This window comes from Galeopterus variegatus, unplaced genomic scaffold, assembly GCF_000696425.1.
Source record: "Galeopterus variegatus unplaced genomic scaffold, G_variegatus-3.0.2 Scaffold579, whole genome shotgun sequence".
Taxonomy (NCBI): domain Eukaryota; kingdom Metazoa; phylum Chordata; class Mammalia; order Dermoptera; family Cynocephalidae; genus Galeopterus; species Galeopterus variegatus.
The window spans coordinates 188,152-208,806 of record NW_007726690.1 but is presented as its reverse complement, the minus strand read 5'-3'; the positions used below and the strand labels follow the sequence as shown (position 1 = coordinate 208,806).

General features: G+C 38.3%; 1 protein-coding gene across 2 annotated transcripts in view; it reads left to right on the top strand.

Annotated features, from left to right (window-relative positions):
- The first annotated feature begins 513 nt into the window (after positions 1-513).
- The window catches only part of NRK (Nik related kinase), a 137,790-nt gene continuing 117,648 nt past the window's right edge, over positions 514-20,655 (top strand). For both annotated transcript variants that reach the window (XM_008570192.1, XM_008570193.1), the window contains exons 1-2: positions 514-645; positions 7,642-7,707. In XM_008570192.1, coding sequence (XP_008568414.1) covers positions 589-645; positions 7,642-7,707 — 123 coding nt within the window. In that variant the 5' untranslated portion in view covers positions 514-588. The remainder of the gene's footprint in view (positions 646-7,641; positions 7,708-20,655) is intronic.

Genomic DNA, 20,655 nt, shown 5'->3' with positions numbered 1-20,655 from the left:
AAAAAGTTTCCTGTGGAGCACTCGCCAGCGGGGGCGGGGGCGGGGGCGGCGGGCGCAGCAGTAGACGTGGGAGGGGGCGAGAGGGCGGGGGAAGGCCGCGAGGGGCCGGCTCGCAAACCGTTATAGTCCTTCAGCACCTCCCTCGGCCGGTGGCCCCCATAGCCTGCCTCCCCGCCGCGCAGCTGCCCACCTGGCGACGTGACGCTGCACCAATCCCCTTCGAGCTGCTCCCGGGGGCCCCTCTTCTTGCACCGCCCCCCTCCCCACCCTGAAAGAGGCGCACCCTGCCGGGGCAGACACTGCACTCTCGCCGCGGAGCACCCCTCTAGCTTCTTCAACTCCCGGACGGCCGCTCAGGCTCTTCTCTCGCCTTAGCCAAACTTGCTTTCCCGCCTCGCAAACTCAGGCTTCCCTCCACTCCCAGCTCTTTCCCTCCACTTTCACCTCCTCTTTCTCCCACGCCACAAACCCCGATCCCCGACTACTCTCTTCCACCCTCTTCCTTCCCTTCTCCCCCCCCTTAAACTCCGCGTCCACCCGCACACGCCCAACTCGGTCGCCCGCTCCCGTTCAGCCCGGCTCGAAGCCATGGCGGGACCTGGGGGCTGGAGAGACAAGGAGGTCACGGATCTGGGCCACTTGCCGGTGAGTAACGGACGCCCGTCGCCCCCAAGTGCGACCTTTCTGTGGGTTCTGAGCACCAGGGGAGAAGGCGGACGCTCTCAAGCCGGGCTAGGCCAGGACTTCGACGGGTCCTGCGGGCGCGGGAGGGGACGCCAGGAACCAGTGAGTGGAAAAGGCGCCCCCTGGGCACGGGGGCCGCGCCAAATTTCACGGAAAGGCAAAGGAATGGGATGGCGAGGGGAGGGGGGAGAGAAGAGGCGGCTTTGGGGTGCTGAGGACCCTAAACAGCAGGACATTTTCTAATCTGGCTCTCCTTATCTAGCGGAGCTCTGGTACCTGTCCTAGCGGGGCTCCAGGAAAGGCCAAAAAGCGCGACGTCGCGTCCCTGTTACCCCGCCGCCCTGTCGTTTGCTTCTTTTGCCAGCGGAGATGACTACTTGCTGGTGGCCTTTACTTTTAGGCGACGATGGGCTAGAAAATTAAAGCGGTGGAGTTTTACTTCTCTCACATTCTAATAGAACTTTCTAAATCCTTCTTATTCTTGCCAGGGACATGTTCCCAATTTAATGTGGCGGGAGCGAAAGAACTCGACGCCGTTTGGGGAAGAAGTGAATTCTGCACACCCCAATTAGAAAAGCATTGCACTCCCTATCTAACCAGATTTAGCTTTTTCAACTGGTTTTCGTTTGTGTGTTCTCCTTTTCCCGAATGCCCATTTTTCTTCCAGAGTTTGTAATTGATTGGTGAGCTATTATCGCCATTGTTATTAGTAGACTTATTATTTTAGTAGCGCCATTTATTTCATTGGCATCTGGTTTCTGGCTGATATTGGATCCTACCCAAATCCGTTTTTCAAGTTCCCTTTTTAGATTGGCATTTCACTCGCACCCTCTCTTGAATGCAAAGGGGCCCTGGACTCTCCAAAAGGGAATAAGCAGGCACCGTGCTGGAATGATCTCCAGGCAACTGTAGTTGAGGGCAGTGGCCTGCTTGCTTTGTGAAAAGCTAAATATTAACCTTAAGGTTATAGGACTATTCAAAGTCGCAATGAATATTTGACACTTAAATATGTGTTATTGATGGTGTGACAGACACCTGCTCCCCTCAAAAATGGGGCATTCCCAAAGCCTTGCCTATGTAATTTTACACTAGAATGGTGTATATGGGGAGGAGAGGTGATGCACATGGGTAACATTTTAGCAAAGTGTTCTCAGCCATTAAAAAAAAAAAAAACTCAATAAAAAACATTTTGAATTACAGATAGCATTGTGATTATTGATACGGCTTCATAAAATAAGGTCACAGAACTTTTTAAAATTAAATCTTTTTCCACCCCGCATGCACCCAGCATTCCTTCCTTTTGTGTGAATATGTAAGATTTCTGGTATATGGAGGCCTCAACTGTTGGTGGTTACCTTTCTGAACAGAATTTCATATACAGACTAGATTTGCTACCAAGCAAAAGTGTAAAACTAATAAATGAAATGTTACCTTCCTTCAACATTCTCTGTGTATAGTGGGGGAAAGGAAAAAAAATAGAAAGAAAGAAAAGAAAAGCAAAAAGCAAACTAGGGCAAATATATGGAACTACATATAGTACATATAGGCAAACTGTAATAAACTCCTCTCTAAAAATGACTAAAGAGAAGAATGAGAAAGACCTCATAGAAAAGATAGGGCTGGGGTTCCAAACCCAAGGAGAAAGCTAAAAAAAGGTTTTATTGCCAATAAAAAAAAATGGGGGGAAATGGTCCAGGCTAACTTACCTGGCGGACATAAGAATTTAATGACTGCCCAGGAGGTAAGCAGCGGGAAGGCTGCAATCTTTACATTGCAATTCAATGGAATATTAGTTTTCTGGGGAGTGGGGGAGAAGGCGTACATGGGGAGAGGAGAAAGGTGAGTGGTTTTTAATGTAGGGAGAGTAGGGGAAAGTCACAAATCCTCAGGAAACTGATGCTTGGCCTCATTTTACAGACTGTATGAAAGTCACATAAAGTCCTCAGGTTCTAACAATTTCTAAATTTCCTACAGGAGCCATTTTGTCTCATGTGAAGATTTTCACAATCTGAGCATTTATACATAACTCTCCCCAAACACACAGATCCAAACCCTAAGAAATCTAACAGAGGGGCAGCACACCCTTTAGAATTTCTTTTAATGTCAAATATTTGGAGATTCGAAAATCATTGTTGCTTTAGTCACAGAGGTATATTTTAGTGATTTGGGATTTCTTTATATTGCTTATTTCCTTAACATTTGAAGAACTAAAAGTAAATGAAAAGGTGAGGAGACATCTAAGTCAGCTGTGAAGTTTGCATTTTGATGCAAAGTAGAGATGATAAAGCAAGCAAAGAAACCTGCATATGGGTGTATCCCTTGCAATAATTATACTCAATAAGACATATATGAAGATCGGAAATTTGGCATCTGTCAATACCAAATATACCAATTTGAGAACAACCAAATAATGAGAGATTCAAACCTTGGATTTTCAAATTGAGCAAAAACAATCTTGTGGAGTACAGAAGAGTAATTAAATATGGGTCTAGTTTAAGATTGATGCATTATGTCCTTTGTAGGGCTGCTAAAATGTCCACAAGACAAAGACTGTTGAGAGAGGACAGGCTTGCTGTGCAAATTGGGATTTAAAGAAAGTGGCGGAAGATAATTCGGTATTTTTGTTACTAGATAGATATTAATTTTAAACCTAAAATAGTAAGCAAGAGTGAAAGCTGGGGTGGTAGAAAAGTAGAAATAATTATATAACTTTTAAAATGAAGAAAATTTAACCTTTATATAATTAAAAAACTTTTTTGCATAATGCCCTTAAGTTAGAGACAAAATAAGAAAGCCAGTGTAATTACCAGCAAATAGTATATCAACTCAATTATGTTTGTTAATTAATAGGTTACAGTAATTTTTCCTGATTTTCTATTGAATAAATATTTTCTATAGGTTAGAAAACAAAAATGAAAGCGCAAAGATTTTTGGTTTGTGTTTCCTATTTGAAAAGAGACTTACAAAGGCTTATGTCTTTATACATATCTTTGTAAAATGTATGTATTTTTTCCTCCTTGCCTGCCAGCAATTCCCGCGCTTGTGCCTATCTATCTATCTTTTTTTTCTTTTTTTCTAGTATGTCTGCATCACTCAGTCCTTGGGACTGGCAACTATTTCTTCATCTCCAAATCTGGCATGTCTTTCACTATGATTGTCCTTTTGCCTTCTGTGCCCAGTACGGCTGAGGCCTTGGTATTTGACACTGCCATGTGTAGTCCTAATCTATATTGGGGTCAGGATTAGACAGGCCTTGAGGACAGTAGTGGCAGAGGTGATCTGAAATAGCACATGATACCAAAACTATATTTGAATTACATTAGTTTTATATTTAAATATAACTGCCAGCTCTCCCAGTCTCCCACCATCGAAACCAAGCCTGCTTTCCACATTCAGTCATGAGAAACTTCCCTCTTTATCAAGTCCCTTAAGTGCCCTATTCAGAAGTAGTTTTACCTTCAAGTCTACGGGGATTGAAATATTCAGTATATCCTTAATCACATATAGAGCATCACCTCAGCATGACATTTTACTTCAATTTATTTTCTCAGTCTTTTTTTTTTTTTTTTTTCCAGTTTCTAGAGCAGCGGTTTTCATATGTTAATGCACAAGAGTAAATCATCTGGAGATTTTGTGGACCCTCCCCTGAAATTCTGATTTTTGTAATTCCATGAGATGCCCAAGGAATCTGTATTTTTAAGAAAATTCCCCAGATGATTTTCATGTAAAATGAGACTACGCACTCCATAGTTTGAGAAGCACTGGTCTAGGGGAAGAAATTTATTTTTATACTCTCAACACTCCATTTGAATTATGAAGCCCATTCCTCCAACTATCTCTGAAATTCACTCTGGCACTTATCTTGTCATATCCACCATTTTCAGATTTTTTTCTCCATAAGCCTTTTTAATAAAATTGCTGTTTCTAATATTAAAAATAAAAGAAAAAGGAAAGCCTTTGCTCTCTCCTTCTAGGTACTGTGCAATCTCTTTCCTTCCTTTTGCTGCATGACTATTGGGACACATCTCCTCACTCTCCTTCACTATCCTAAATTTGAAATGTCTTGTTACTCATGTTGACCATTTATTTGTTCCCTTTTCTCCTTAATCTCTGCCATACTTGGTTTTGTTGATCAGCCTCTGCTTTGAAAGTCTGTCCCTTCACCAGTAAACACTGCCTTCTAGTGGTTCTTTTTCTTCCTGTTGCCCCCACCCCAGGCCCTTATTAAAATTAGCCATCAAGGTGCTCATTCTTTCCCCCTCCCTTTGAATTCAGAAGACAAAAGCAGAGCCCCAAATTCTGGGTTTCAGGGGGCAGCCAACTAGGGCTTTTAAATTACAAGAAATAATTTAGATACGTAGAAAGATACAACAAAAATATAAAGTATTTGTCTAACAATATATGATTCAAAAATATTTTAAAACTTAGATTTTTTAGTAATTTTGTTTGAGAAAAGCTTCAGAAGAAAGAATTTCTTCTTTACTGACCACTTTGTTTACCCAAATGGGACACCAAAGCATGCCAAATCCTCAAATAGTCTCCAAATTGATATAGCAGTCATAGATACAAGTGTCTTTCCTCTTGTGGTTTTCTTATCTCGGGGTAACAGGGCAGAGGAGAGGACCAGGTAAATATGGAGGCCCTTCTACTGTGGACCTCTTGGTCACAGTGACCAAGAAAAGCATTTTCTTTTAATGCTTCCTTCCTTGAGTGCCCAGAAAAACTTGCTCTAAATGGAAAACATTATATAAGAAATAGTGTATTATTATCCTAGTAATTAGCGTAGTCCCTCCCTTCATTTTCCCCCAATTTAACAATCATTTAGTCTTGAAAGATAGCATGTAGATGGTGAACAAAAAATATTACATAAAGCTAATGAAAACTATATATAGTCTTAGAATACAGGCATATTAAGTTGAGCTGCCTTTAAGAAAAAAGGAGTTTAAAAAACGTTCTTTTATTAATTGTGAGCATAAAGAGAATTAAAATGGTTTGGTCATTTGCGAGCAGAAAAATGTTTCCTGACAACATGAATATAAATAAAATAAAGCCTCCATGAATTTCCACAGGCGTTTTGTTATCCCAGTCTATTTCCTTGGGGTCGCTTTTGAGTAATGAGATACCCAAGTTCAAATCTGAGCAAGGTACTGATGTTATTGAGGGCTAGGAAAAGGATTAAAGAAATTTAAGACTGTTTGTGCTCAGAGATTCAGAAATAAAGTTTGTACAGACGATGCAGTCACTTTCTTATATATGGTATCTTTTCCAGCTAAAATGCAGCCTTAACTGTAACAAAGAATGGTGTACCAGTAGGAATTAGCTAACATATTTGATTCTTTTGACAGATGGCCAGAGGCTGTTTCTCCAGAATTAATCATGTCTAAAAATGAATCCCTCTATGATATTCTTCAAAAAAATATGCTGAAGTGATAAAGTCTTCGAGCTTGTCATAAGTAACTTTTTTCCATAAATCTTTCAATGGTGATAACAAAAGTGATACATTTAATGTCAAGGGCACTATAAAAATCTATTTTTACTTCTTGAATCCTAAAAATTGTCTTTTTAAATAACTTTTACATTTTCTTTGGGAGTATGTGACGTTAATTTTGATGATCATTTTGAGAAAGTGGGCTGCTGCTTTGTCTAACAGTGGTTGTATCAATCCTGTGGAAATATCTGTATTTTAGAATGGTAGAATTTGACTTTTTTCTGTAGAATTTTAGAGCTGGGAAATCACCTAAAACAACACCTTAATTTTATGTATGTGAAAACTGAACGCCAGAGAGAGTAAATAACTTAACTGGAGTCATATAGTTAATTAATGGCAGAGCTGGGGCTGAAACTGAAGCCTCCTGACTCTGTCCAGTTGAATATTTGTTGACTGAAGTAATCCCAGGGCTATGTCATTCTCCTATGACAGTTTTGCTAGATTACACAAATATCACACCCATTTAAAAAAGTCTATAATTTTATTCATATATGTTGCATATACTCAGTAGTTTTTCTGTTTTGCTCACATTTGTCACAATGATAAAAATGTTTTCAAATAGTATTAAAATTTGTGTGTCTAAAATGTGCTTTCTATAAGGCATGTGAATTTCCAGGAATTTGCCAATGTCCTACCATTTTGTGTATAAATTGGCATCTACTCATGCCTCATTTAAGTTTTGCTAAAATAGCAAAATAGACTATTAGACTAAAAGTTCAAGCAGTGATAAAATTCAAGAAACCATGTTTTGTGGTGAACAAGAAAGGAATAGCCATATCTAAAGGTAAGGAAACAATGCTTGAGGGTGAAAATGGAAGCCTTAGGACTCTATCTCTAAACATGTTATGTTTTGTTTCCTATGATGCCACATTTAGTCTTAAGTCACTGAAAATATCAGTTTGCTCCATGAAAAAGTATTCAGCTGATACAAAGATTAACTTTAGAAAAAAAAAAAAACTGTCTAGTTTTTTAAAAATGACTTTGCTTTGTTATTCATATTTAAAATGGTATTTTTTTCTTAAGAGTTGCTATAGTACAAATACATTGTCTAGATTTTTGTATCCAATATCTAGTCATCATTGCTGTATGTTAAACTTTCCTGTTTGGTCAGCACTCAGAAGATGGGTATTAAGAGAGAACTTCAAAAGCAAGTAAATGAACTCATTTCTATTTTAATTATTTTTCTAATTATGTCATGAATATTCCTCAGCTTTACATAATTGTGTGCATTTTACAGTTTTATGATAACTTAATTACACAACTACTTAATGTCCATATAATTGTTTCTTTTTTATAAATGACTGTACTCAGTCCAGGGAGATTGTGACATGTCTATCTTCTTTTGGTAAATGACACAGGGTCTTCCCATGTAAATTCTAAGGAAACAAGGCAGTTTGGAAATACCATGTAAGGTAATTAAATGCCTATTTTCCCGCGAAGATTGACAGTTTTGTTCTACTTTTTTTCAGGATCCGACTGGAATATTTTCACTAGATAAAACAATTGGCCTTGGTACTTATGGCAGAATCTATTTGGTAAGTGGAGTTAGATTATTTGTTTTCTAATAACAACAATAATTGTGAGTCGAAACCCCACACTGCAAATCAAATAATTCCAAGACATAGCATTTCACTTTGAGTGATAAATCAAGTTAAAATTAAGATAGCTCAGTGAATCTACAGTAAATCAACCAACCAAAGATAAGACCTATAAGTTATAAGCAGAAAATTTAAAAAGTCACCAATGGAAAAGGAAACTAATTCAAATAAGATGTATCTAAATAAAAATATCATTTGGTTTATATTATACATCTATACTATTCTAATTACTCATATTCAACTTTAAACTGAATGTTATAAAAAATAAAGTTTTCATAACATTCTGTATCATATTGCGTACATGAGTGTGCATATGTGTGATAAAGTTTGCTGAAGAATCTAACAAGAAAAATTCTGCAATTATTTAATGATTATATATTAAGCAATAAGTATGTGTCAGGCTCTGTGACAGTCTCTGGGGGATAAAGTGATAAACAAAACAGACAAGGTTCCTGCTCTTATGGGGCTTGTGGTCTAGAGATGTATAAGTGATTAAGTGTGTGCAGGTGGGGGGAGGGGGGTTGGGGGACCTACATATATGACATAAGTACACAAATAACTGTATAATTTCGGTTGTAATATGTGATCTGTAAGAAAATTCCTCATGATATAAATGTAATATGAACTCCTAGTGATACAAAAAAGGGGGGCTTAATTTACATCAAAGTGTCAGTGTTGACCTCTCAGTCCCTGGAAAATGACAGTTAAACTGATACCAGGAGAATAAATATGAGGTGACCAATAAAAGTGGGGTTGTGGAAGATGATGTTAATGCATTCTAGGTAGAGGCAGGGTCAGTGTTGAGGGCTGGATGAGGGATGGAGGTGCTTTAATAGCCCTATCACCTTGGTCAGGTACCCTTGCCCCACTCTCTAATATAGGGAATTAACATTTTTCTCAATATTATATGAGTTTCTATAAAATGCAGTATTCCTCTTTCCCAGTCCTGTCCCTCAGAATCCAGAATACTGTCCCTAGGCTGATCACAGATTACTGTAGAATGATCACACGTTCTCTAAATATGGGTTGTGTAGAGGTGTCCTGGTAAAGGTTCAGACAAGGGTGACCTCTGCTTGCTAAACCTTGCAACTTTGGGGCTACATCTGCCCGAAGGGGCTGCTTTTCTAATTCTTCTACCCAGGTTGGAGTGGGGACATGCTTTTAAAACTTTGCACAAATGTGCCTGTAGCATAGAAGTTGAATAGTAGGAATAGCATGTGGACAGGTCCTAAAAGCAGAAAGAACCTTGGTTAGCATCAGGAACAGAAAGAATGCCAGTATTCATGACAAAATTTTTTCAAACTGTTTTGACCTTACCCACTAACATAACCAATAAACTATAGACAGTGACATGATACAGACCCAAATATATTATTTATGCTACCTCAATTGAATCCCATACTGAATAATTGGTTAACATTTGTGTAATCTAGATCAGTTTTCCCACCTTATATACAAATACTTACACCTTATACATAGAAGCAGTTTCTCTTCTTTATGACGCATTTACAGTCTCTATGGCTCTGTACACATTTTAACTCGTGAGGGGCGTGTGTGTATGTATACTTCTGATTTAAAGGTGTAGAACCTTCTCTGCCACCAGATGTTAGAAATAAAAACCTTAGAGTCATGTAAGGTAAGAAGCAAAGATAAGATTAAACAACACAAACAGATGATGTCTCATCATCATTCATCAGAAGTGTGATGCTATCAAAAGAAGAAAATTCAAGAGGCTAAATAAAAAGGTAAGTTGTGCATGAGAGCTCCCTTTTTTAAAACTCAGAGTTTACTGAGGTGTAGTATATATTTGGTAAAATTCACTCTTTCTAAAGTGTACAGTTTTAATGGTTTGGACAAGCACACAGAGTCATATAACTACCACCACAGTCAAGATTTTAAACATACATCTTAAATTAATCACAATGTTCAAGGGATATTCTACTGCTTCACTGTGTGGTGTCCCAACAGGTGTGCTATAGTTATGATTGTCACACATTTTCTTTTACATGTGATATAAACCCACAATGTTACTGTACTTCTTTCCTATACTCACTCTTTTCCTTATACTCACTATGACTATTTTTTATTTAGATAGCCAGTGATCTTTTAGATCAATTAAAAATAAGGAAAAAGTCCGTTATATTAATATCATTGTAGCCATTTCTGGAATCTTAATTTCTTGGGGTAGATCCAAGTTTCTGTCTGGTATAAAGAACTTAAGACTGAAGAACTTCCTCTAACATTTCTTGTAGTCCAGGGCTTCTGGTAATTAATTATCCGCCTTTGTGTGAAAAGTATTTCTCCTTTATTTTTTGAAAGATATTTACACTGGGTATAGAATTATGGGTTGACAATTGTTTTTTCTCTCATCCCTTTAAATATGCCATTCCACTGTCCCCTGGTTTGCATAGTTTCTGAAGTCTGCAGCACTGATCTTTGCTCCTTTGTATTTTTCCTCCCCTAGTGATATACTGCTAATGCGTTTCATTATGTGCTTTTTATCCTGGTGATGTAGGTGCAGGGAGGAGTTCTCTGTTTTTCTGATTCAACCTCAGCTCAGTCTTAGCAGATCTTATGGCTCTGGGTCATGAGAGTGAGACTTTCTTAGTTATCCTGCTCCTCTCTTAATGGTAAGACACTTCTAATTGTTTGGGCCCAGAACTAATTATTGCCCTCCGCCAGAAGTAGAAGGCATTATTATTTTTTATTTTTTTTATTTTTTTACATTTGCCCAGTTGCAGTAGGTCTTTATCTGTACTCTGGGGGGAATAGGGTTTGCTGCCCTTCCCCTAGGGCTTAAGACATTTATTCATTACGGGGAAAGGAACTGGACTTGGTTTTGTGCCTTTTCTACTGTGTACCTTCTCCTCTCTACTAGGTCTGTACCATAAATCTGTGGAGAAGAGCCCATTAGTGTATGTAAATTCTTGTGTCTGCAGCTCCCAGGTGTTCTATACTCTCATGCTAGCGCACTCTTGGCCGTTAGTAATTAATTGAAAAGATTAGCTGAATTCTTTATACTGCCTCTATGGTGACCTTGTCTTCCCCCTGCAGCCACAAATGAGCCAGTGCTCATGTCCTGGCTCTCCTTGTGGGTGCTTGTTTTTCTTCAGACTTTGGGTTATTTGGTTGCCTTCGGACTTCTCTCTGGATTCAAGAAAAGTTATGATTTTGTAGATTATTCAGCTTTTTCTTGTTGTTAGGGTGGGAGTGGCATTCTTTCTAGCTTTCATATCCTCATCAGAAGTGAGAAGCCCAGGTCAATTCCTCTTAACTGAATCTTCATGAAGCATCTACCATATGCTAGGTCCTGTACACATTTAAGATTCCTAAGAATTTTATGTGTACCTATGCAGATCCAGGGATAGAGAATTCTTTCTACTGTCAGATCTTCAAAGTAGAAACCTCTGTGTTATAGAAGGTAGATGCTTACGGTAACTTTATTTACACCAGAAAGATTTTCCTCCGTCACTCATTGATTTGACCTCTTTTACTTCCTCACATTAATTTCTTTCTGTAAAAAGGCTTGGGATATTGGCACTGTACGTTAACACCACCCGTGTGGAAAACAATCTATAGTATGTAATAAATGCTTTTAAAATGTTCATCCTCTTTACACCAATAATTCCACTTTTTGAAATCTAAGATTAACATCCCAGATACAGAAAAAGCATACAGATATTCACTGCAGCAGAAAGGTAGTATATTGTAGTGAAAAGAGGGCCTGCTTTTTTTTTTTTTTTTGTCTTTTTTGTCTTTTTTCCGTGTCCGGCAACGGATCGCAACCCTCAGTGTTGCCCCCGTACCGGACCGGGGACCGGCAACGGGATCGCAAGCCTCGGTGTTGCTCCCGCGCCTCGCTCAGCCAGTGAGCGGGAGCCGGTCTGTATGTGGGATCCGAACCCTCGGATGGGAGCGCCGCCGCACTTCCCAAGCAGCGCACTATCCAGTGCGCCACCGGGCCAGCAAGAGGGCCTGCTTTGAACCAGGCAGACCTGATTCAGTGTTTAGTTGGTCTTTAATTAGCTGTGACCTTGAGCAAGTCACTTAACCTTTGAGTATAAATTTCCTTATTTATAAAATGGAGCTAATAATACCTATCTTGCAAAATTTGTTAAAATTTAGAAACTATATATATGCTCGACATATGGTATATACCTGTTAAAAAGACAGTTATTGCTTTCGTTGTTGTTGCCATTATTTTTTTAAAAATTCAGCAACACTCTAAATAGTAAAAAGGTAAGATGGAAGTAAATTACTTTATACCCAGTCAATATATCATTCTTCTGTAAAGCAATGGTTATGAAGTTACCTAGCAGTACAGAACTATGCTTAAGATGTTAAGTATTTCTTGTTAAACATATACACTAATTACAGCTACATTAAGACACAGATGAAAACTGATGAATTAAACGGGTAGAATAGTGATTTGGGGTGTTTTTGTTCTATTCTATTTTTTTTCTATTCTTTATTTTCTAATATATATAATGTTATATTATTTAGGTAAAGAACATATGTGCATATTTAACATATATATTATATACATGTATATATATTATATATGGATGTACATATATATATTAGACAGTATCAAATGCTGTATAAATAACCTGTACAACAAAATGGAAGCATGATACTATTAAAAATTAATGTCAGAGTGACTCATAGAGTCCTTTGCTTTTTCAGTACTGCCAACCACATCCCCTGCTGGTGTTTGTTTTGGTTAAAGTCTCTCAAATGTCTTCCAGCTTGTTTCCAAGACTTCGTTGCCTGGCAGGTTTCCAGCTGTCTGCTGAGGTCTGTGCACGTTGAAATGAAGGCTAAGTCGCACACTCCACATTGTAGCCCTTTTTCTTTCCTTTTTCTTCTAATTAGATGCCTATCCTCCCACTCTTTCCTACCTCCTGCTAGTAGAAAACTCAATTGAAATTGTGGGTTTTATCTTTCTCTCTTTTTAGGAGAGAGAATTTCTGCTTTTCCTTTTTTTTTCCTCCCCCAGTAGGGTTAGAAAAGGTAGTCCCCACTTCACCTTTAGCTGCTAGTCTCATAGCTTATGGGTCATCATTTGAATTGGAGGAATATTTAGGATTTGGCCATGTGAGGCCATATTAGCAAAAAGAAAATAGACTGGAACTTGTTTTTAATGGTACTATTAAAAAATAAACAATTTCACAAAGAGCAGTGTACACAGACCACAGTTATGAAGTATTAAGAAAGAGACCACAACCTTTTAGGGTGGCACAGTGGGAGTTGGCAACCTGATTCTCCCACTAACTAACACTAAACATGCCACTTGACTTTTCAGGGGCCATTTCCTCAACTGTAAAATAAATGTATTAGACTAGATAATCTCTAGTATTTCTTCTGGCTTTGAGATAATAATGCACCTAGCACAGTGCCTGGCAGTCAATAAAATGTAAGCTATTCTTACTCTTAACCGTTATCAGCATAATAATGATCCTATAGTCCCTTCACCACAGAAGTTGGTTATTGGCTGTTAGTTGGAGTTCTTTCACATTTCACCAAATAAAATGATTTTCATCATGTTTTTTCATTCTTCCCTTCACCACTTGATAGTGAGACCTAATATTTAGCTCAGTAACTACTATGACACCCAATGCAAAGGTAAAACTGGGTAATAGGTATATTGGAAAGGCGGGGTTGCTTCATTATATGTTCCTGTTACGTAACACCATTTTGTTAAACATAATACTGATGAGGTAGGACAATAAACTGGATTTCCAGAATAAATGAGTTTGCCTTGATCTTCATGAGGTCTTCACTACACCCCTACCATCAATCACCTACTCCCACATTGCCATTTGCCCGTAGTGAGGACAGAAAAAGTAATGGGAAAAGATTCAAGGCAACCATTTCAAGCAATGGAAAAAGTCACCTGAAATAGAGTAAACCTGTATAGTTAGGGCTAGAGCCTAATTGCCACATATGCTTGATGCCTAGTTGAAACTCAAATAAATGCTGGTGGAAGGAAGGGACCTCCCCAGATTTCCTATTCTAGAACTTTAAAACATACATTGGGCATAAGTAAGCATCTGTCCTTGAAAGAGTTTAGAGGAGTCATCTGCTCCTTGGTGGTCAGCAGATTAAGTCAGGTATATGACGGTGTGGCATTACACTCATAAGCAAATTCCTGATTTGTTTTCACTCTGGAAGTGCATCATTGAATATGGAAATTTTGTTTTAAAACACTGTCCAGTACATCACTCTTAAATTGATTTTTTAAATCATTTCTTGACACATCACTTTTATTTGCAAACCTCACCAGACAGGTAAGATTTAGGTTTATTAGTTACATTTTCTGGATTTGAAGTTGGGCAGGGAATGGAAATGGAAGGGAAGGAAAGAAATGTCCTCAAAGTTGATGACATGCAATTTATGATATTAAATTAAGTTTCAGAAACATGGTGCTGACATTTGGGTTGCCTAGCCACTAGGCCTATTGGATGGGGGTTTGAGTATTTTTCCTTTTAGGCTGAAATTATACTGTTTATTTGCCTACCAAATGTCTAGCACTGTGAATGCTTTCTTTTTAGGTAGGAAAGTTTCCTCACATCCTTGCCATTTTGCAAATATAGCTCAATTAAGTCAGCCAACAAATATTGCTTGAGTGCCCATAAAACACATAACACTGTGCATTTCATTATACATTGCAAGCCTCTGAAGCAGAATCTGAAGCCAGACTTAGGCCACAAGTATACTAGGAAATTGTGCCTTTATAGTGCAGTGCCACAAGTCCAGAGCTATCTCTTGGTTCCATCTTCTCCTGTGACATTGCCCCCATGTAATAATGTGCCTCGAAAGTAGAAATTGATTTTCTTAAGTAACCCTCAGGCTGCTCTAGCATAGGAAACATTGAATTTATCCATTAAACAAAAACATTGCTTTGAATATTTAGAACTTTCCATAACATAAAATTTAAGAAAAAAAAAAATATATATATATATATTTTTTTTTTTTGGTCTTTTTTTTTGTCTTTTTTCGTGACCGGCAACGGATCGCAACCCTCAGTGTCGTGCCCGTACCGGACCGGGACCGGCAACGGGATCGCAACCCTCGGTGTTGCCCCCGCTCCTCACTCAGCCAGTGAGCCGCCGGTCTGCACATGGGATCCGAACCCTCGGTGGGAGCGCCGCCGCACTTCCCAAGCGGTGCAATGTAGCAGGAAAAATATTGAATGTTCACTATGTCCCAAGCACCGTTAGGTACTAGGTGCTAGTTAGAATGGTCAGAAAATACTTTTTTTGGGGAGAGTGTCTTTTTTATTGATTTAGTTTTAATACTAAAGTGATAAGGAAGGAGTTATTATCCCTATAATTGTGAACTCTTCATCTGAGGAGAAGGAGATGAGTAACAGGAAGGAACCAGAGAACTGGGTGATATTGTGAAAAAGAAAGGAAGTATGGATGTAGTTTGTCTGTTTTCTGAATGAAGAAAGTCTAATTAAGATTCTAACAAGTGAGACTCCAGGAAAATTTTTTTCCTCAGTAAGAGAACAGAGGTTGAATATTTGATATTTGGGATGAGTGTAAAAAGAGCCAGCATAGGCTGAATAAATTGAAACTTGGGACCAAATTAATGGAAAGTGCTGAAGCTTGAAGGTCTTGGAGAAAATGGAATATTTCTATTTTGGCCATGACATCTCTCCAACTGTGGAAGTAACCCAGGCCTCTGAGTTATAGTCTTGTCTTTTTCTTTCTGTGTTATACTGAAATTTAATTCTGCCTCCCAATAAATCTCGAGGCAGGGAGAAGCAGTTAGTAGCATGATAGGAACGAAAGGGGAAAGTAAAAGTCATGTGTGGGATTTCTTCTCCCAAGAGGCCATAATTAATTTTTCTCACAACTACTCTAACCTGTTTAATATGTTCATAGATGTATATGAAGAGCAATTCAAATTCTATGTTTGGTGTGTTGGGGTAACAAAAACCATTATCTCATTTCTGTAGGTACTTAATCCAATTGATTGTTACTCAGTTCTTCCAGGGATAGAAAAGACAAATTTAAATGTTTGGAGATAAATACACATTACAGAAGCCCAAACTAATCAACTCTTTGTAGCATGGTGGCTTTGGTCAATCAGATAAAAGCATCCTAATTATAAAAATCTTTAAAAAGTGTGAGTATAAACCTCTGTGCGTGGGGGGGGGGGGTGGATAATACAGTTACTTAAAAATAAACATACAAGATTGCCTAATTGATGCTCAGTTTATATAACTTAAGGCTGTTTTTAATATATCAATTCTAGGAAAATTTATGTGGACAAGATTTATAAATCACTTTAAAGAGTGGTGAGGATGGGTAGGGCAGTATTAGAAATACTAATATGTTATTTGTCTAATATATTGAAAAGAAAGTTTTCTTTTTCATATATATATATGTAATATAAAATTATGGTCAGGTTCTCAGAGTAAATTTAGTGAAGGTGGTTGAAATATCAAGAGGTCTTGCTTTCCTTTGTCCTCTAGTAGTTGACCACTAAAAACTAGTTGGCTAGGTCTTCATTACATATCATGAAGTGGACACTTTGAAAAACAGCATTTGGGCAGTTCCTACACTCGAAATAAGAATGATTCCTAACTCGATTTTAGGACTTTCCAACATTCTACCATATTTGTGTATTTGTATCTAAGGTAGATTTGTGGGTGTTGCCAAAACTACATTTAGAAATTAATGTGCTGCTGTAGCTCTCTGGGAATGAGAGACCCAAGTTATCTACACCCAAGTTATAATAAATTCCTCCTCTACCAGAGCATGAAGAAAAAGGGGGAAAATGAGATATGAATTGAGTGTCATTTCAATTGGAGAAATAATGATACAGTGTTGGTTTATGTGTAATTAGTGTTTTAAAAAAGTAAGAAATCTCTTTTTAGGTTTGTCCTATTCAGGCAGAATCCTTTTATGACTAGGAAAAGAAGGTTGGATTATTCAGGGTCCCCTGAGGGAAAAGAAGATTGATTATATTCCAAGCACTGCCAGTAACATTTTGTATAAATCATTAACTCTGAAGAGAAACAAAACAAAAGCACTGCCATGATCAGAAAGAACAAATCTGAGTCCTCAGAGGACAGCTTTTCTTGACTCTGAGAAAAAAAACAAAAAACCCTTAAATTTAAATAAAGTTACTTGGTATACAAATTGGGTGAGGGAAAAAAAATGGAGATTTAAATATTAATCACTTTACAGATAGTGACCTCAGTGTCCTAAAAATGGGTAACATTTACTGAGTGCTTACATTGTGCCTAGTGCTTAATTCACATTATATCATTTACATCTCATAAAAGCATGATGAGGTGGGCACCATCTCACAAACGAGGAAACTGAGGATTTGAGAGCTTGACTTAGCAAGTTCATAAAGCTAGTAAGTTGCAAAGTCAGGAGTAAAACCAAAATTTGCCTGGCCCCTACTGGGAGTCCCAGGAAAAAGAGAGACAACAGAATATTATTGAAAGTTAATGCATGCTTTGTGGATGATTGGTTTTTGATTGATGGGGATTTTAAAAATTAACAAGTTAAAATAATTTGTGTATTTTCTAATAGTTGTATTTCGACGAACATAGGTAAAGATTAAAATATAGAAAATTGTGGGGACCCTCGTTTGTTCCATGCCTCAGAACAGTACTTCTCCCAGAGTCTGGGATGGAGTCAATTACATGAAGGGAATAAGAGGCTATAGCTTGGAAGGTTAAAGAGAGTTGAGCAGGTAGATCGAGAAAGAAAGTGTTTAGCATTGAGATGAGGAGATGAATACCAGGTGTGCTGTTCAAGTAAAATTATCCTTATATTGTTCCCATCAGATGGATACAAGGTTTCAACAGAGCTTACAGCTTGAGGCTTTCCTGGTGGTTAACCTCTACAAGGGTTTTGCAAGCAGCTGAGTGCCTCTCACCTCATCACAAAGTCAAGTGTTGCAATTACGTAGAAAACCAGCTACAAGACTTGGAGTGGATGCTTGAGAATTCATTAGTCTTTAAAACTAGTTTGCAAATTTCTTCAGGGGCAGAGACTTGGACCTTTTTCTTTCGACTATACTTTCAGAGTGCCTTGTAAAGTACATTGCACATACCAGACACAAGGGCATCAGGGATAAATGACAAGCAAAAATTTCAGTGTAGACTTTTTAGTATGTTTTCTGTTGCCACACTATGTTCTCCTTTTATTATCAGTGCTGTCATTCTACAAGTAAATATTAAAAGAAAAATTAGGTATGTTCATAAAATCTATCTTAGTCACTTTTGTAACCTCTTTGGGACTGGCACAATACCTTATATATATATATGGCTGTTTGGCACCATTTCTTGTGGAACTAAAATAAAAAGATGTGTACAAAAGTGACCCCCTCCCAAATGATATTTTAACGGGGGCTCTCTGCAGATGTGCCTTGAGGAAAAGGATTAACTGATGACGCCCTGTTAAGCCAATGCTGGAGACAGGTTAGCCTTTCAAAATTATACCACCTATGACACCTTCTACTCTGACTACAAAAAAAGGTGGCACTGTGTAGAGATAAATATTTCCAAAGGATGGAAATATTAGCCTTACTTTTTTTATTACTTTCTGCTGAATGAGTCATTTAGGAAGGTTGAAAGAGTATATTTTTTCTCAGGGCAGTGTAATTTGCTGTAGCGTTGTTGGCATGGCCAAGTGTAAGGGTGATTTGAAGAGAGCCTCATACCTTCAGGAAGATGTCTACAACATGTGCAAATATTCCCTGACTTGGAAGATTGGCAGCCGTTAGAAAAAAAACACATAAATAAGAGCCTACAAATTTTCTTACTTCTCTTAGCCTTCTACCTGTGCTTGCCAATAACTGTAATGGGTTTTTTAACTACCTTAAATTTTAGTGAGTTAAAAAAATATTAAATGGCTTATAGTAGTCCGTTTTTGTGTTGTTATGACAGAATACCTGAAGCTGGCTAATTTATAAAGAAAAGAGTTTTGTTTTGGCTCACAATTCTGGGACAGCTGCATCTGTTGCGAGCCTCAGGCTGCTTCTACTCACAGTGGAAAGCGGTAGTGCAACCAGTGGATGCAAGATCATATGGTGAGAGGAAGCAAGAGAGAGAGCAAGGGGAGGTGTTAGGCTACTTTAAACAACCAGCTCTTGTGGGAAATAGAGCAAGTCCTCATTTACTAACAGCCCCCCCCCCCTCCCCCAGCTGCCAGGGAAGACATTAATCTATTCATGTAGGATCCACCCACCATGACCCAAACAGCCCCCAACACTGCTACCTTGGGGATCAGATTTCAACATGAGTTTTGGAGGGAAAAACAAATCCAAAGTATATCATGGCCCCAAATGTTAAACTCTAAAAGTTTTAGTAATGTGGATTTTGCAGATCCCACACTGCGTACATATGAGGGTATGTAAAAATGTTTATTGAAAGATTCATATTATCCTGTAATTCTATTTTTCCATGAACTTTTTGAAATATTTGTATGTATATATGTAAAATGTTCATATATCTATATGTCTAACTCGTATTGGTTGACCAACTTGTCTTAGTTTACTGGATGCTTTTCAAGTACCATGTCCTGGGAAACTCATACCAGTCAAATACAGTTGGCCATTGAATGGATATGCTTGATTTATGCCCTTTCATACTTGAACAACACATTGTACTTGGTGAGTGGTAGTGGTATCCTCCCGTCAACTGCACTCAGGGCAGAAGTAACAAACATGAATAGAAAGGTGCAAACTAGTTTGAGAAGTGTAAAGCAGAGTGGTGATATTTGTAGGGAGAACAGTCTGTGTTTACCCCAGCCACTGCAACGTGAAAATGGGTTTGACTGATTTCTTCATCACCACCACCACCACTCCTCAAAAAATATACAGACAGAATTAATTGACTCATTCTTTGATGGAAATTACCAAGTTGTTTATTGGCATCTGGTACACATAACCTTACTAAAATGGAAAATGCATGTTTTACATTGCATCCAAGATGCTTTTAGGGACTTCTCAGGCAGATCTGAATGCTTAGACTCAAAGTATAGAGAAGTATAGAGAAGAGAGATTAGAGAAGTATAACTCACTCTGAACCTACCTTCCTGAGGCAATTTTGACAGGATGCTGTGGTGTGAGGCCAGAATTTTCCAGATAAACTTTTTCCCATTTCTTCCACCTTTTTGGATCTGGCAGTGACATGAGTGATAGGTAAGTTGGGTTGGGAGAGGGTTTACAGAAATCCATTGGAATATGGCCTGTTCATTTCTAAAAGATAATTTATTCAAAGAAATAAATAGCAAAGTAACTATTTCCGTGATTCCATTGAGGCTGACTTGTAAAGCATTCCTCACTCTCTACAAAAAATGAAAATTAGTACTTTTTTAATAGGCAAAGGATTTGCCTATTTACAGTAGCTGGTATATACGGTAATGTGCTCTCAACTCCTTTGTAAGTGTTCATATCTTTTGAGTTCTGTTGAAAATTATCTTGCCATTTACTTCAATTTTATATGTCATTACACACTTGGTAAAAAGCTGCAATTCAGTTTGAATGAATTACAGTAACAGAGATTTAGTGCCTGAGGATGTGTCTCTAGGTTTATATGGAAGCAGAAGCCATTTGAGTTTCTAATGACGAAACTTGCCCTCTATTTGTATTAAAACCTGCAGAATGAGATGTGGACTGAAGCAACGTCACTTGGCCCTAATCACACTTTTCATTCTAAAAAAGCTATGAGGTCAATAACTAGATAATATACATTGCTTCTTTTATATCCCCTGCAATAGTACTGTGCAAAATCAAATTTTGTTGGTTGGAGCCGAGCCCGTGGCACACTCGGGAGAGTGCGGCGCTGGGAGCGCAGCAGCGCTCCCGCCGGGGGGTCGGAGCCTGTATAGGGGTCGCCGGTGCGCCCACGCG